This window comes from Aspergillus caelatus (genome assembly GCF_009193585.1).
Source record: "Aspergillus caelatus strain CBS 763.97 unplaced genomic scaffold BDV27scaffold_110, whole genome shotgun sequence".
Taxonomy (NCBI): domain Eukaryota; kingdom Fungi; phylum Ascomycota; class Eurotiomycetes; order Eurotiales; family Aspergillaceae; genus Aspergillus; species Aspergillus caelatus.
In genome coordinates, this window is record NW_022475373.1 from 1 (window position 1) to 17,938 (window position 17,938).

Here is a 17,938-nt window from a genome sequence, read left to right on the forward strand (position 1 = left end):
CGGCTTCTTGTCGGTGGAGCAAAGGAAAAGCCCGAATCAGAGGCGCTAAAACACTGCCGAAGACTCCGCTCTGGGCCACGACACGAGCAAATCTATCCTATACAGGGAAGTACCGCCTCATCCGCCGAACGCCATAACCGTGTCGACCGCTTTTTTGACCGTCGGCGTCGTATGAGCTTTGTTTCAAGGATTTGTAGACCTTTTTATTTGCTGCTACTTCTCCATCCCATCGTTCTATCGTCTTGAGTTTCCTTCGTGGTCTCCCGGTCGTCTTCTTATTCAACTGCGTTTTCAGACGGTGCATCCTTCTCCTGTTCTTCTATCCTGTCTGTGCCATCTTTTTATAGCCCAGCATCATTCCCAAGGAGCCTTATTCGTCCTTCCTCGGCATGGTCTTTGCCCATGCGTCGCCGGCTCCCCCAAAACTTAGATCACACCACTGTGCGATCTTCGTCCTCAATCTGGGTTTCCTCCAATCTAATGCCTTCTTTTCAGTTTGCCTCGACTCACTCACTGTATCTTTTTTTATGTCCAACTCTTTTCTCATTTTTCCCACCCTTATTTCCTTGTTTCCCTCCTTTCTCACTTTCGAAATCTGATTCGGATGATTGTGAGACGACAGGGAATTATAGGCATTGGGATAAGCTATGGTATGGGTGCAGTACACATGCTAGGATTACTGGATCGTTTCTTTCTCATACTCTGATAGAAAAGCTTGTTGATCTTAGTTTTGCTGCACATCCTATTGAATCTTACCGGAATGAAATTGCGAGCTTTGGATCTCATGAGGCTTTGGGAAACTACAAATAGCGAAGCGTCTGTCTTGTTCGTCTCTTGAATTGTTGAACAACCTCCCTGAACAAAGCTTTTGTCTTGCTTTCGAATCTTTGCCACTATCGCGTGTTCTTAATACTTCAAGATTCTTACACCGCCAGGACCTCAATTTTATCTCTCTCCTCTTTTGAGCACCCCTATGTTTCTCCCAAAAGAAGGAGAATGTAATTCAAGTGGCCCCAAATCTCCCCTGGTCCTAAAAGCCTGCGTGGTGGGTCTGCTGACCTAAGAGACGGCTACAGTGTTTCTCGAAATCGGTCTGACCTTCAAACACTTGTGAATTGTTTGTTGGCCCCACCGCCAAGAATTTAGGTACCGCAGTCCTTTTGTTGAGCAATCCTCCTTAAAATGAGGGCGGCTGTAATACTCTTTTCATGGAAAACATAAACCTTATGCGGTATTCTATTTTTATGTACATTTACTCGAATCTTTGATCGATCCTTGTATGAACAATATGCCTCATTCCAACATTGCCGAACAACTTACTCGAACAACTCGTGCAATGATCCACATTTGCAGGCGGCAGATTGACAGAAGTAAGAACGATATCCATCCCGGTATATACTCGAAGTTGCTCTGTATTGCATACCCCACGTGGCTATCCTGCTAGTCATCGTACCAGATACGTAGCTAACCTGGTAGTTCAGATTGCGAAAAACGTAAGGCAAGGTGTCTTGTTACATTAAGAATGCTGTTTAATAGTGAAAAGTAGCGAATACCGGATGAACTCGGGAAGGCCAGATTGACTGGCTCTTAATCCGACCGCTGGTAAGCACACAAATTATAGTCGTCATAAAATTGACGTTGGGTTGCCCTTTACCCACAATAGCAGGCCTGTGATAAATAGGAAACCTGCTGATGTTCGGAGATACTTTACTGAATACCTCGGTGAGAGTCTTTAATAAATAGTGTTTGCTGTAGCCACTTAATGTCCACGTCAAAACAACTCCAATCAATTGATTCAATTATTCATAGCCTTGATGCTGCTCACTAGACTCCAGTATCTTTCTACTCGAACTCCAACTTCTAGTTACCTCTTCTTCCGACGAAATATGTCTACCCTCCCACGGTTCCTTGCTCTAAACACCAAGCGCAGCTATAACGTAGTCGTCCAAAGAGCCGATCTCGCTAGTGAAATTGCTTTGGATACAACAACTGATAAATTCCCCCGCGTACTTGCTACATCCAAGTTGATCGCATTCATGGAGATCGCTGCAGCACGGCTCCTCCAGTCATGTCTGGATGAGAAACAGCTGTCTGTGGGAACACGAGTGGACGTCGCTCATTCTGCGCCTACGCCTGTTGGCGGTAAAGTTACAGCGACAGCTGAATTTGTTGGGACGAATGGCAAGATCTTTCAATTTGAGGTCGTTGCGAGGGATGAGGCAGGCGAGATCGGTCGCGGGACGCATGAGAGGGCAATTGTGGATGTTGAAAGGTTGGAGGGTGTTGCAACGAAAAGGAGTATAGTGTTTAAGTGAAGACTTTATCCGGGCGCGGAAATCGTTACCAAAGAGTAGTAGAGTTATGTCGGTTGTAGAATATTAAGAGCAGTTAGTACCAATACTATGAAGCTCATAGACTGCATGCAGTCTTCCTATGCTTTAGCGCATAGTTATGTTATATAGATGCAAAAACTAGGATACGCATGTCCCATTAAAAGGAGTAGCCGAGATTGTCAGAGTCCTACAATAAGACTTGTATATATAAATGTGGACACACCCACCAACCAGTTCTGCTACATGTGCCGAATCTCGCTCTCCCCCTTATACTGGTCGAATTCAAGCGTTCCCAGAGCCGCCCACCACTTAAATAATAAACTCTCACAGATCAACTGAAACCAAGGTGTATACTGCAATGAGGGATCCTTGAATATATCCCTAAGCTTCTCCGGAGACACCCACCGTGTCTCCTTGACTTCGTTGGGATTGACAGCAAGATCGACATCAACTTGTAAGAAAAGGTATAATCCACTAGATATGACTATTAGCGTCCACATGCATACCACAAACTCTCTCCTGGAGGCTCTTACTTTCATGCTTCCCCCCATTTCCCATCACTAGCAGCCCTGTAATGCGCGCGTGTTAGGAACACAAAATTATTTAACAGCACCTGCATAGAGTGGATTCCTAGTTCCTGGAGTAATTTCCTCTGCCCTGCTCGCTCGCTTCACGCCTGCTATAGCACCCGCAAAATCATCATCTCTCTCTCCGGGAATATCGAGTGGATGGGAGCAGCAGGTATTTGTCCACAATCCCGGAAATATAACTTTTGTGTCGTCACGCTGTTGTAATAGTAACTCGTTCTTTGAATTGAAGACAAAGCATGAGAATGCGCGATGAAGGAGTCCTTTGTTGATATTTGTCATGATGTGGCCTAGGGAAAACATCAGTCAAGCTCAGATAAAGAGGAAGTATTGCAAGACTTACTTACCCGCTTGCTTACTTGGGCTATAGGGTTATCATCTCGATCTAGCACAATGCAGACCTCGTCCATCATTCGGACCTGTTCCGCATCGTGGCCTTCAAAGTCGCCGCTTTCGCTCGCTAGGACTTCGGAGGGGCCGGAGGGAGTTTAACTAGTTGAGGGGTTCGATCTCGGGAAACAGTTCGCATACGTTTTTTTGCTATAATAATGGGATTGCTTGTGGCCATATTTGTGATGGAAGGATAGGGCAGGTGGTGTGATCGTGGAGAAGCATTAAGAAAATACATGCCAAAGATAAAGTATCTACAACTCCGAAATCCGCTTAGTTCCGCAAAAAAAGGGATCAAAAGAAAACACTGAGATGTAAGTAGCGGATATTCTCTTGGTTGATTCAGCTGTTCAAAGCAACACCGGATCCACCAGCCCATTTAGATCAGGGCTCAGTTTTCATCTCCGAGCTCCATTATTCAACCCCACGAGGAGTGAAGATGCCATGGCCCTTGAAAGCATTTCTGTGGGGATAACAGATTATTGGATCCGGTACTGCGGCCATACTTGGGAAAATACATGTGCCACTTGGCATCTGGGTGAGTGGTCTAAAGGGAATAATATTGTATATCGTTTATATATGATTATGACGCTAGCTGACTTCCTGTTCGACACACAGACTAAAGCAGCGATAGTCGGACAATTGGCTGACTCAATAGCGATGTCGGCGAATCTATATTCTTAGTTATTGGCCTTCAATAATCCATAATCCGTATTAAAGAAAAGTGTTCGGGGCTTCCCGAGGGTAGGTTGCTTACAGACTCAGCCAAGTGGGGACTAAAATTATTCTTGTGTTACTGATTAATCATTTTAAGTGTCAAGATTTTCCAACTTGCGCCCTTCGAATGACAAGAAGCCAATCAATTGAGAGCAATTCAACGGGGGTAGTAACTGACCAGACTCCATCAAGTTCGCCACTGAAGTTAGATCCGCAGTGAATCTTTTTCTCCACTGTAATCTACGCCCTTCGAATGGCACAAGCCTTCGGCATGGTCTAAAATCAAGAATAAAGAATAGCTAACTTAAAGCCCGGTATTACCATTCTCTATTTCTAACTCTTGCTGAATTTGTTGTTGCACACATCTCGTCCTTTTGTTTTGGGGTCTGTCGTCTTTCCTATCTCTCTGACTTTTATAAATCATATATATAGCCAATCAACAGCAATATACATACCACTGCAATGGGAAGTGTTGCAGCAGCCACAAATCCGTCTTATATCCTGCGGAATCACCGTTCTGGGGACATGGGATGGATCGTATATCGACATGGAGTTCTATATCATAAAGAGTTTGGATGGGATGAACGTTTTGAGGCGCTGGTGGCTAGGGTGACTGCCGACTTCATTGACAACTATGACCCCGAAACAGAACGTTGCTGGGTCGCTGAACGTGATGGAGAGTTCCTTGGCTGCGTTATGCTAGTGAAAGACAGGGAGTCAGAAGATAATGCAGCAAAACTACGTCTTCTCCTCGTGGAACCAAGCGCACGAGGCCTCGGACTCGGTCGTGCATTGATCAAAAAATGCACGGAATTCGCCCGGAATGTGGGCTATTCTCGGATACGCCTGTGGACAAACAGCGTCCTCAACTCGGCAAGATACCTTTACGGAAAGGAAGGTTATAAGCTTATAGAGGCCGAAGATCATGAGCTACTAGGCTTCAAGTTGACTGGAGAGAACTGGGAACTGATGCTCTAAGAGCAGCTTCTAAAGGTCTTTCTACTATCCTTACACATTTATTCACCAGTGCTAATCTAATATTCCACTATAGCCACGATCTCTTTTCCTTTGAGTAATTCGTAATCACAAAACACAGAAGCCTAGCAACTGAGCCGACAGCTCAGCTACTGAACGATAGCCTATATTTAATTGTCTAAGGACTGTTCTCTGGGCTATGTATAGCAGTCTCTCTCATGCAGAAGCTGATAGATAGTATAGCCTATATTAGATATCTCTCAGACAGTCCTAGTAGTCTTAGGCTATATTGTCTCTGGTATCTATCTAGTAGCACTTCTACTGGAGATAGGGCTGCTTCTTTAATAAATCGTTTAAGAGATATAGTCCTTAAGTATATCTATAATCGCGCGTATCTATTAATTAACCAGATACTGAATCTCTTTCAGTCTATTGTTTTGATTCTTTTACTAGAGCTCTATCCTATATAGTACAACTGTCTATACTACAGCTATTTGAATATACTGGACTAGATCTGGTAATAGCCCTCAGTCTCGGTATAGACTTTGTACTTATATCTCTGTCCTGCAGGTCTTGTATAGGCAGATATAGTAGTATACTGTCAGAGAAATATCTACTATTCAGGGTAGAAGACCTGTCAACTAGGTAAGGGTACGTAGGCCGAAAGCTAAGCAGTAGATATCAGGCAGACAGAAGACTGATTCTTGCCCCCTTCTTCCATTAACATTAGGCTAACTTTATATCCGGAAGAAGCCCCTTATTCTCCTAACAAGATACGACTGACAAGGAGCTACTATACGCTATTGAAAAGTCAACGGATATGTGATCCGTCGTCGCCGTTCGGCCTCCGAGCTGTATATGCACAACGGGCAGGGTATACGATACAGTCATCATGCAGGGTCATCATCGGATCTGTGACATATAGTTTCTGTAGTCTGGGATCTGCAGTATTTTAGTACCTGCCAGTATCGGGTTGAGCCCCCAGAATCTAGTCTAGTCTCTGTCTACAGCTTGCTTGACTGCCCTGTTAGAAAGACCTCCTAGTATTCGTACTTTGTCTTTCTAATAGATTAATAGTAGCTATTCCGGGCCCTTTTTAGATCCTGATCAGTGTCTAGATCTGTTATCTATATCTGTTTAATTTATGTATATTCTCATCGACTAGCTTCAACCTGCAGCCCCTACTACTGTTTGGAGAATAGGGTTATCTGTATAGGCCTTGTATATGTACTCAGTACCTCTGTCAGAGCTGTTTATAGCTCTACTGTCTTACCTTCTACTTTAGCCTTGCTACAGCTATCTAGTAGAGTAGATTAATTAGTTACTAGAGTCTTCTATATCTATCTAATATTTTCCAGAACTTCTGGATCTATTTCTAGATTTTTAACTTACTATCTAGTTACCTGTATACTGATTTCTATAGATAGTCTTTATTTTAGATTCTCCTATTCAGCTAATATTAGCTTATAATCAGATTCTGTAGAGTATTTATTATTAACTAGCCAGCTAGTTAAGGGGCCTAGCTCTGGGTTTAATATTATTAGATTAATAATTGAGATATCCAAAGTCTATTTAGACCTGGTAAGAATATCTAGTTTATTATTAATATACAGATTAAATCTCTTAATCAGATTCTCTAACAGTACTGTATTGGTATATTGACTAGTCTGGAAATTCTATATAGAACTGTAGATATTAATATACGAGACAGTTCACCAACTAGGTGGAATGCAATACTTATACCAATGCATCTCCGTATCAGCATCCTTGAACCTTTGAATTTTGTCAACCACCCCATCATCTCCAATCTCCCACTCACCAGCCTCCACCATCTGCGCCCATCGTATCAGTACTTTATCTAACTGAACATTACTACGATCATTGAAGCCGTTGAGTCCCGACTGGTAGAGACTCTCATCATCGCCTTTAGGTTGGGATTCTTCATCTTCTATCACTATCCCAGTTTGAGCTCCATCGCTAGTGCGAGTCCACCCGTTTTCCCCAACCTTGAAAGGTAAGAGAAGATAACACGCATTCGAAAAGGCACGGGTTGTCCTTGAATGGATAGTTTCTATATATACCCCAGCTGGGATCTCTGGAGTATCGCTACGTGGTTGAGAGGTCGGTGGCGGGGGCGGTGGGGAAAGAGGATGAAGCCCATGGCCAAGGCCCTTCTCACCATCCGTATAGAAAAGAAGCAGGGGCAGTGATGTTGGATCATTCGTTGGATAGGAGCCGAGGTAAGGTTGGTTGGCGAATTCTGCGACAGTTGGTAGTCGAATGCCAGGTGCAATATAGCGAAAGGGGATCTTTTGTGTGGAGAGACCCATGAGAAAGTCATGCGCAAAAGTATTTGGTGGTAGATTGATTGAGGCAAGCAGGCTTGGGTCGGACCAAGGATTGTAGGAGTCAGCTGCTTCACGGGATGGTTGGCGGGCCTCAATAGCCTCCAGGAGTCTCTGCATAGCAGACAAGGCTTTCTCTACATCGACGTTGGTATATGAATGGAGAACCCATGGCTTAATAGGGGTCGGCCAGTTCGGAGGGTCAGGACCCATCAGGGTGACCTTGCCTTCGTCAATCATGTCGAGATAGGATTCGAGAATGACCTCTAGTGGCTTGAATCCCCAGCCGTGGATACACATTGGACGCTCCTCGAATTTATAGCCTACGAAGGCTGCTAGAGATTCTTCCTGGTCGTACCTAGATCATCGCTTATTAGCTATATTACATATTGTGGTCAACGGGCGCTTGTCGCTCTTACAAAATACCCCTCTCATCGCCCATGAGATACCCTGTGGCGCAATAGAGCCACACAAACCGACCGGGGTATAATTCCTCAACCCAGGTCTCGAAGAACGCATCAGGGTCATTGAGACTACTTATCCAGTAAAATAGAGCAGGTCTATCTGTCCAATCGCTGGGGCCATCCTTGGGATCGAACAGGGCCAATTTTAAGAACTTAATAAGAGAAGGGGAGAGAGGCGATATATAATCGATTGCGTTTCGTTTCTTGGCAAAGGCCACACTAATCATTTTCATGTTACATTATGATTTTCCCGGTTTTGCTACCCACTAAGTGGAAAATCCAATGCATCCTGTGGCCGTATCCATGTTTTCCGGACTAGTATCTTTGCTATCTATGGCACATTGCCCAAATTGAGTGGTATAGGTTGTACCTATGTATTGGAATCTCTTTAAAGCTTACTAGAGACAAGGAGTATTCATAATCGGTAGAGTGGTATGATTAGAATCTTCACTTCAGACACCAAGCAGAGTCCCAACTGTGAAGGCTCAATATACCACTGCTGTTGACTCGATATATTCATAGCTTAGCACAATCGCCAGAATAACAGGAACCATGACCACAATACTCATCCGTACTTCCGCAGTACCCGGATACCGAGCAGCATTTACCAAATTGAGTCCCAGTACAAGTCTTGTTCCCGACAAAGCTGGACCCGTATTCGCCGTTCACACTCGGGCCACCGTTATCATCATCACAATCCCCCGAAAAACATCGACCAGGCCCGTAAAACTCTGCTCCACTCCCACAATAACCATCGATAGAACAGCACCTGTGTGAATGATTAAGTTAGCATCGGATCGAATTCTAGACAGCTATGGCTGAAGATTAAGCGGCGATGTTTAGAGAGTGGGGGGGGGGGTTCCTACGAGCCGAATCTTGGATTGGTACACGTTGTGTATTTCCAGTCAGGACCGCAAGTCCCGTCTTGAGTGGCAGTGTTGCCTCCTGCCTCACACGCCCCGGAGACGCAGTTTCCTGGACTACAGTATTCTGCGGTGTTGCCACAATACCCGCCTATTGAGCAGCATCTACTCATAAAGTAGTACGTCAGTGGTGATTGCCTTTCACTGTGCTGAGTCTAGCTTTCTTTATGACTCACTTTCCAAATGAGCTTCCTTCACAGGCTGTGTTACCATAGGATGGGCCACATGTGCCATCTTCTGATATCATAGTCTTGGTAACTGGAGCAACGCAAACATCGTAATTTAGCCATAGGTTGGTACAATTACTCCACAGCTAGAGAAAACGGCCCCGGTTAATTTGACTCATCTGGTCATCTGGACATGGTAAAACTTACGTAGTTATTCATGTTCTGATAATCGGCAAATGTAATCCCACTGTGGCCAGTTAGTATCGTTAAGCGACAAGTCGCCCATAGAAAACGCTTACAAGCGAAGAGCCACTGTGTTACACCATCATTGTGGTCAGAGTTAGTGTATTAAATATTCTGGGGTAGTTCACTCACTTCATCGCCAGCAACAACTTTGTAATACCGGCCGCAGTCTGGGATGGTGCCAGGGCGTGTTGGCTCTGCCGGGATTGCTAGATACAGAAAGAATCATTTAGGATGTATAAAAAGCTAATTGGTGATCGGAAAAACATTACCTGTTGTATAATATGAGCCCGCAATAGTAGGGGCTTTCACATATGTACTGTCCAAGGCTGGCAAAAACCTGCTCTACAACCAGATTAGTAGATTTTCTACTACTGACAGACACGCTCGTTCAGTTTCACGACTAGGAGGCTTAGGAAAACGTAGAGGCCTACCATAATTCCGTCTCCAGTTGTACCACCCTCTCCATCAACAAAGTTGAGAATTTGTAGACAAAATGAGGGGACATCTTGCAGATTTAGTGAAAGCTTTGTAATTCTTTGAGAGTGGAAATATGTCAGGTGGTAAATGATGCTACTGCATCCTGCAAATTCGAATTTGCAGGAGCATACGGCCCATAGACATACTTTAACAAGTTGAATAAAGGAAGCGTCTTTCCACTGATGGGTTAGATTTAACTCTAATCTTTTTCTTAGCGAGGTCCATAAGTCCATTGATGGCGTATTTGTCGGCAACAATATAAATTGATATGTGACTTGGCTTGTTCAGTGCTCCAGGTAGAGATTGTGGGATCATTGTGTTCACCAATCAAGACCTTCGTTTCTAATATCTTGCCTTCCATACCGGAAGTACCCACTTGCTCCGGGGAGCTTCAGGTTTGTTCTTCGATGGTGAGCTTGGAAGTGTCATCATAGTCCTCACGATAGAGATAATCAATCATCCTTTTAATAATCAAAGGGTCACCAACGATCGTGACCTCTTTTCATATGGCCTCCTGCGATTTATCAGATTAATACAAGGAGAGGTGAAAATTGGTACGTATACGTTTCCCCACGACTTGTGAGTTGAGGCTAACCTTGGCAGCGGGCTTTGGTAACAGCATACTGCAAAAGCCCAACCCCTTAGGTAAATCTCGGGATATCCAGGCTGTTTGCCATATAGCCCGGAAACTTCTCAGAGTGGAGGAGAATATTGATATGAGGGGTACAACCGGCCTTCTTACTGAAGACTTTGCAGGTGCTCCACCTACAGCAACGACAAAAACCCTTCTTCAGGTAGGAATTAATGAACGAATTGCTTGGAGTCACTGCTAATCAAATGCTCGGCATCCATTTTTAAAGGTTAGAGCAACTGAATGGTGTCTTCGCCTGCTTCATATCCTCTGTAAGATTGCCCGAGAGCGAAAGTACCAGTTGGAGTGCACTTGACCTAGTTTTGTTTACACATTAACCCAACATTAAATACTAAGTCAGGTTTCTTTTTCTGGGCTATAATTGTAAGCATGATGAAAATTTATACGTTTAGTTCCTCTTAAAGCGCTTTTAACTTATAGTTTCCGAAAGTATTGTGAGTTATGAAATGTGCTCTTTAAAGGTTCATGAAGTCAACCCTCCCTATATCTCTTTATACAGTATCTTTGTTCACTTGATTAGGCAAGCACTCGTAGACAAGGTGGTCTGTTGGACGATAAGAGAGAGAGAGTGGTCTTCTAAGTTCTTCGATGGCTACTGCGCTGATATCATAACATGTATGCAAGATACACATATTTATTTCTACTGCTAATTTACATTTCAGGCATTTGTGCGAGCATTCTACCATGCTGGATATTCGGATGTTCTCTATCTCGATTGGAGGGTCCTGAACGATATGAAAACGGTTTCTGTCGTGGGTGTAACAGAGACGTACAGTATATCTCCATAACATAGCACCCTCTAAAGAGCTAATCCGGAGACTAGTGCCTTTTATTCTCATGCCTCAGCTTCTGTGGCTTGCATTGGATACTATTGATGAATAAACGATGTATGATCCGCAAGAAATTTGGAATAATAGGCTCAGTATATGGTGATTGTTTGAGCTCCATTTACATGCCCCTGTGTTTTGGTTCAACAGGAGAGAGGGATCCAAAAACATCAAGATGAGATACGCTACGAAGGTTATCAGCTAAATGAACATATGTACTACCGGTAGTTATGGGGTGATTGGTAGAATGGGGTTTTCCTACTGTTGGAATCAAATTGCAATAACCACACAGCATACACACGAGGGTCTCTGGTCATGCTGGGCTGTAGACAAGCCGTGCAGTTACCTGCTTACTATCCACTCTGTGGCAATTACAGTATTTAACCAGTATACTTTACACCAAAGCAAGACACAGAACGATTATACTAATATACCTCAATGCATGAGGCTAATAAAATGACAATTTAATACCTGGGAGAACTAACGGCCTCGTTACTAGGTAAAGTTTGGCGACAAGGATACACAGCTCTGGGATTCTTACAAACAACAAAAAGAGTTGTGGGAGGTAGAATATGAAAACAAAACTCACAAATCTAAAACTTCTATTTCTCTTCTTAATTCTGTATATAAGCTTTACTAGATGGTTAGGATCGCCCTCTGAGTTTGCCGTACGGAATGGGGTCGCAATCAACTAGTGGAGACAGGGCCGGGGGGAAGGGGGAACGTGCCCGAAAGGCAGTGGCGGCACCGCGTCAGGTCCTCGAGCGTATGGGGCTGTGCCACTGCTCTGCGGGCCCGACTGGCGCTGGCCGACACGAAAGCAACCATTTTTTTCTCCAGGTTGACCTCATATCAGGTAGGGATACCCGCTGAACTTTAACATATCAATAAGTGGAGAAAAACAAACCAACAGGGATTGCGTCAGTAACAGCGAGTGAAGCGGGAAGAGCTCAAATTTGAAAGCTGGCTTCTTCAGAGTCCGCATTGTAATTTGCAGAGGATGCTTAGGGTGCGGCCCCTTTTTTAGTGCCCTGGAACGGGCCGTCGGAGAGGGTGAGAATCCCTCTGGATATGGTGTTCGCGTCCTTCTGAAGCTCCTTCGAGGAGTCGAGTTGTTTGGGAATACAGCTCTAAATGTGTGGTAAATTTCATATAAAGCTAAATACTCGCTGGAGACCGATCGCGCACAGGTAGAGTGATCGAAAGATAAGTTAAAATGTACGTGAAATTCTTGAAAGGGAAGCGCTTGCGACCAGACTCGCCTTCAGGCAGGGTGGTGCGATTGTAACGGCTCAGGCCAACGTAGACAGTTTGATCTGATTGGGTAGCTCTAACACGAGAGAATCGCTGAAGACGAGAATATCCCAGAGCTTCGCTCGTGGAATAACTATCTCTTTAGTAAGCAGCCCCAGGCGCCCTTCGGCGTGGTCTACCATACCTCATAATAACCCCACCTCAACGATAATTTTTGTAACTCACAGAAGGCGGTCCTAACCATCTAGTTAAGCTAAGCTTATACACCAGCTGGGTAGCAGCAGTTACCTAGAAGGATACATCCTTAATGCTGAACAATCTCCCGAAACTCTCTTGTGCTCCTTTCCATACGCAGCGGATGAATAGGCCAAGCCACAGGGGTGCACTTACGGCTAGCAACGCCAGCGTGAAGGATATACATGAACTGAAGTTTACGGCTGAGGCTTCATATTCAAGATACCTTGTGCGTTGATATCTCCACTCCTTTTCCTCACTCGCCATAAGATATTCAATTCGATCAACCTGCATTAACCTCAGCTGCCGCCGCTGGTAGTAGTCACCATCCAGTTCCTGGAGTTTATATCTCCTATATTCGTCTTTTTGGGTATCGATATCCCTCCTTCTCTCAACCTTGCGCCTTTGGGCGATCTTGAATGCCTCCCAGTGTCTTTTACGACCTTCCTCCGTGGCTTTGCTTTTCCGTTTTGCTGATGTAGACTTAATTTGCGGCTTCTTTACGCTCTCCAAAATTTGCTCGCGTTGCAGCAATAGTGGCCCATCGTCAAGTGAAATAGTGCTCTCATTATAAGTTGCTTGTATTTGAGACTGGGCGGTATAAGGACACCATTTAACCTGAGTTAAACAGAAGGTTAGCAATTACTGACAAGTCAGCCAATGTGACTTTTACAGAGCTCTTACCTCATGAATGTCGAACTCTGATGCTACGAGTCTGATGATAGACTGCAGCCAACTACTTAGGTTCTCTTTCTTTTCTTGGAGTATTCTCAGTCTGCTTTCATCCGGTGATTGATGGTGAGCCATGGCGTTTCGTATCTGCCTGCACTGATCAAGCAGGGTTTTGAAGTATTTGAGGGATTTCTTATTTAAAGTCTGGCGAAGCTTTTCATTGGGAATGGAACATGCATGTTGCAGCATGTCGATTATCGTCGGCAGGTCGACAGCTTGATGCCAACAGAAACCCCTCTCTTCAATACCTTCTGGGTCAACAATTTCTAATAAAACAAAACCTAAAAATTCTAACTCATCGTTCCAGTCAGAAAGACGTTTGTGCGACTCAATGTATACTGCTGCTGCTGAAGACATATTGCTTGTAGGAACACTGGTATGAATACCACTCAGTTCATCGTATTAAACAAAATATTAGCAGGATGACCCTAATAATAAAGGGTGTATAGAATTTGTTGTCGTCATGTTGTGATCATGACCCAGACTTTGATAACAGATATATAATCAGCAGATCAACATATCTTGTAGAAAAAACATTCATTAGTGTTCCTATGTGAACTTGACTCAAGAATAGTCCCAGCTCTACAAAAATTATATTAATATAAATCATTGCATGAAACTTCACTGTCTAAATAAGGATTGTTAATACTTGGGAGAGCTAGCTTCCCCGTTACTAGGTAAATCCAATCCTAAAAACGAAAAATATTTTCACCTTTGATTTCGTAAGCTTAGCTAGATGGATATGATCGCTCTCTGTGGGGTTTGCGGTATGGAATGGGGTCGCAACCAACCAGTGGAGATTAGACCGGGTTGTGCGACCCCGAAGCGGCTTGCAGACCGGGCCTCTTTTACTCAGTAAAAGAATTTTCGAAGTATTTTACTGTCAACACCGGCAATTTCTTGAATCTATCGAAGATTTTTGTAACGGGACTCAGTTTGAGCGAATTTCCAATAGCTTTCCGATTCAAGTGACAAGTATTCAGGGACTTTTTCTTTCGCTTCAGTGACTTGGAGACTATCAAATATTGAAGCAATAGAATTCAGCATTGTTGGAGCAGGAGCGTATTATTTTTCTCGAAATAAACGACATATCCTGGGCGGATTGCTTTCCACATTCTAATAGGGGCATCATCTAACGACGATGTTTTCATATGTCGACAGGTAGCATGATACGAATTGAGACTAAGCGTGTATAGAGTGCGAGACATTTAGCTCTACATTTAGGGTATTCGGTCCTGGAGTGTTCTATAGCTGAACCTATACCCAGCTGATAATAAAAATGCATGTCTGGTCCCGCTCTGTGAATTCATTTCCGGCAATATACTCATCGTAGCTGGTGTTCCACCAATTGGCAATAAATTCTTTCTTTTTATTGCGGCGTTTCTTTGCAGCTTTGTTGTAAAGTTTTGCACTTTCATTCACCAAGTCATCATGTTCATGTGGCCTTTTACCTATTGTATTCGTCAGTTCATGAACTCGGCGGTATAACTCGATCATTTCTTCGTCATTCTCGACTTCAGCGGTAGCGGCGGCATCAAGCCTTTGAGGAACGTTAGGATCACGGTGGTGGCTCATGCTTTCTTCAGTGTGGAGGCATTCATAGTCGGGCTCCAAATTCCAAAAGCTAGCTTGTATGTCGACACGCTTATATTTTGACTGGTATTTTAGATATGTATCGGGGTTCTGGTGATCCAACGCTTGGCTCCGGGTGGCTTCAGATGCCTTCACTGTAACATATTTAGCTCATATACCAAATATATGCTGTAAAAGGCCATACAGTCAACCGCATTTGCAACACTGCCTCTTATTCCGTGGATCCCTAAAGGGTCTTGAAAACAGGCGCGTTGTGCTAAGGACATGAACCCATGACGTATCGACGAAAAGGTCAATGAGCGTGTAGGGTCAACCCCTCTACTTGTCACCATACGAAGCACTAGCAGGTTTTGGGCCTTGTCCTCCCACTGAAGGGTCCATGATTCTCGTCCTTTCGGAGGAGTCCTTGCCAGTAACTCATCAATGGTCCGTATTCCCTTGAAAGCCTTATCCACAATACCTGCAACGATAACATAGAAGGCAAAGTTCCTTCTAAGGACTTCCTGCTCACGAATCCAAGTTTTTGGACTATTTATGTTTTTATTAATTGTAGATCACACTGAAAGTACTGGGAGCACTTACACCAGCTTCTCATCGTAGCGATGCCATTTAAGGAACTCGGGATCTATTGTGACCCAGTATTTGATCCTTTTGTCTGACCCCCATTGGAGATTAAAACTTGGATGCTTCAAGTAGAGGTAAGTATATAGATTAGCTAAAGCCACTCTATTCCGCCGACATACCTTATAGTAGAGGCTTTCATTACTACCCCGGTAAGCACTAGACTCAACAATAGCGCCAGCTCTAGCACCAGAGTTAGAAAATAATGAGAGAGCAAATGCTTCCTGGAATCTATAGCGCTCGTGGACATAATCATGACCATCTTCTTCAAAGAGATGTCTAAGAAGTAGATCAAGATCCCTAGCAGTCACCACGAATTTCTCTCGGTGTTTTGTCTCCAATCCATATTTTTGTGTCAGTTCAGTCCGAATATACTTTGAATATCCAATTCAATCAGTTCGGAGCCATTTGAAGGATGTAGGGGAGCACAGACATTATAGACATCGTCCTTGACATTATTCGGCAATTTTCGACAGGTGTTTTTCTCCCATTCGCCAACAAAGCAGAAAAGATTATGGCGCACTGAATGCTGCGATGGGAGGTTTCCTTTGCGTTGAGCAATATAACTCTCCGAGAAAAGCTTTAAAATCTGGTTAGGAGGGTCAGGTTCCTCCTTTGTAAAGTATCTGTCTTCGGGTTCATTTGGGGACAACATCCACCTGTGATGATTAGTCATCCATGCAAGGAACAGAGGTTAAATATATTTACATCTTCCACCTTTCGACGGCCAGATCGTATCTTTGATCAGTAGCTGGAGCCCGTTGCTTATGGCAAACCCCGTTTTCTTTATTTCCCTGGTCTTGTTAGTACTCTTCAGTGAAGCCGCGTAACTCGCCGAGCTTGCAAAGCTCCTCTACCTTTCGTCGTCGTTGCTCTTCTTCAGATATATCTGACATGCTGTCACATTGTATCGGCAAATGTAAATGATAACACCAGGGCAAAGTCAGGAAAAGATTGGAAGAGAGAATAAAATCTTTGATGAAGCGTAAAAGATACCCTCCTTATTTATTTCATATAATGGAGACACTAGGATAGCTCAATGTGCGATTGAGCCTGCACTAAATCATCTAGCTCACCCAGCTCACCCGCAATCACCCTACAACTTAGCGTCGCTCACCCGTAAAGCAGCGAGCCCCAGAGGGCGCCACTGTCCTTTGGCCGAGCTTACACAGTTGGCTTAAGTACGGCTGAGCGGACGGGAAGCCCTGTTCTCCACACCCTATGGTCATATGTACTGGTTTCTTACTTGCTTTCAATTACATGGAAAGAGTCATAGTTTTTTGTCCTCAATAACGACCGACAAAAGAAAAAGAAAGACAGTGAGAGAGAGACAAAGAAGCAAGGAATCAGAGAATAAGTCTCTGGAACTACATATGAAATTCCTTGGGACTTCAGTGGTGCTAAATTCCCTTGGAAATCTCCAACTGATGCCAATTTCAAATGAAGATCCATAGCTGTGGCTTCTGAAATATATATCTTACCATTAGCTGGGTGCCACCAACGCGTCCACACTAGAAATGAAGGTCTCCCCAAAGCTTCCTATACACCATGCGATATATAACACCGCCATGAACCGATGGTTGCGCATCACACACGCTACCCGCCTCTGTTTCTTTAACATACTTCTTCTCACATCTGGCGGCAATTTCAACCAAGAACGTGGCTCTCAGCTCCTCGCTTTTCCTTGCGGCCGTCTACACAACTGTGGCTTGCGCAAAGCAGGCGTCCTTGGGCACAGCTGTTGATGGAGCGAATTGCCTTACCCTCCTAGGTGCCATCCTGAAGTTGATGGAACTTGGAACCAACACTAATCCGGACACATCTACCTCCTCAACCTCTCCCGAGAACGAGGCCCCGATAAAGAAAGATTTACCTCCATTTACTCGAAACTTGATGGCAAGGCGTTCTTCACTACTGATCCATAGAGCTATAAACGTCACTTGACCCTTCACTGTAATACAATGATGCAAGTGATTCCCCACCCTCTTCAGCCCCTTTTGCCACACAACAATATATAATCAAGCTTCTGAAAGAACAAGAGGATAATACGAAATTCCGTGTGTTTTGGGCGCAAATAAACAATGTTTGGAGTCGTTCGACCGGGGGAAGAGTGGGCGCTCGTGGCTTTGGTCCTGCCGACGCGCCAGCCATGGATATGCGGGTGGTTCGTGCGGCATATCCTGGTGTGATCGGTGTCATTGAACAGCTTTATTTACTATGTGAAGGGAAGGAGCCGAGCATATGGCAACCTGATACTAATAGGCGAGTGTGATCTGAAACAATCAATCAACTTGGAGCCTAAATATCCGGTCGAATAAATCCGTCTATCACTCTACTATAATAACACCGAAGGCGTTCCATGCAGGCATTCAACACGAGCTGCCATTCATATTTAATCGAT

General features: G+C 44.2%; 6 protein-coding genes across 6 annotated transcripts; 3 read left to right on the top strand and 3 right to left on the bottom strand.

Moving 5' to 3' along the window:
• Positions 1-114: 114 nt before the first annotated feature.
• Positions 115-877, top strand: BDV27DRAFT_129726 (uncharacterized protein). The gene has a single exon (XM_032067268.1). It carries the CDS (start codon positions 403-405, stop codon positions 808-810), a length of 408 nt encoding a protein of 135 aa, XP_031926641.1. The 5' UTR covers positions 115-402; the 3' UTR covers positions 811-877.
• A 1,009-nt stretch (positions 878-1,886) lies between these two features.
• Positions 1,887-2,315, top strand: BDV27DRAFT_158655 (thioesterase family protein; the record flags this gene model as incomplete). Its single annotated transcript, XM_032072721.1, has 1 exon — positions 1,887-2,315. One exon carries the CDS (start codon positions 1,887-1,889, stop codon positions 2,313-2,315), a length of 429 nt encoding a protein of 142 aa, XP_031926642.1.
• A 257-nt stretch (positions 2,316-2,572) lies between these two features.
• On the bottom strand, positions 2,573-3,488 carry BDV27DRAFT_146010 (NUDIX hydrolase domain-like protein; the record flags this gene model as incomplete). Its single annotated transcript, XM_032070504.1, has 6 exons — positions 2,573-2,807; positions 2,840-2,861; positions 2,895-2,946; positions 3,008-3,210; positions 3,264-3,380; positions 3,452-3,488. 6 exons carry the CDS (start codon positions 3,486-3,488, stop codon positions 2,573-2,575), a joined length of 666 nt encoding a protein of 221 aa, XP_031926643.1.
• Positions 3,489-4,489: 1,001 nt separating this feature from the next.
• On the top strand, positions 4,490-5,005 carry BDV27DRAFT_165393 (GNAT family N-acetyltransferase; the record flags this gene model as incomplete). The annotated part of the gene is made up of 1 exon (XM_032073913.1): positions 4,490-5,005. The coding sequence occupies one exon, from the start codon at positions 4,490-4,492 to the stop codon at positions 5,003-5,005; it is 516 nt and encodes a 171-aa protein (XP_031926644.1).
• A 1,709-nt stretch (positions 5,006-6,714) lies between these two features.
• On the bottom strand, positions 6,715-8,038 carry BDV27DRAFT_158656 (uncharacterized protein; the record flags this gene model as incomplete). Its single annotated transcript, XM_032072722.1, has 2 exons — positions 6,715-7,705; positions 7,767-8,038. 2 exons carry the CDS (start codon positions 8,036-8,038, stop codon positions 6,715-6,717), a joined length of 1,263 nt encoding a protein of 420 aa, XP_031926645.1.
• A 4,607-nt stretch (positions 8,039-12,645) lies between these two features.
• BDV27DRAFT_158657 (uncharacterized protein) lies at positions 12,646-13,680 on the bottom strand (the record flags this gene model as incomplete). The annotated part of the gene is made up of 2 exons (XM_032072723.1): positions 12,646-13,209; positions 13,276-13,680. 2 exons carry the CDS (start codon positions 13,678-13,680, stop codon positions 12,646-12,648), a joined length of 969 nt encoding a protein of 322 aa, XP_031926646.1.
• Positions 13,681-17,938: the final 4,258 nt, after the last annotated feature.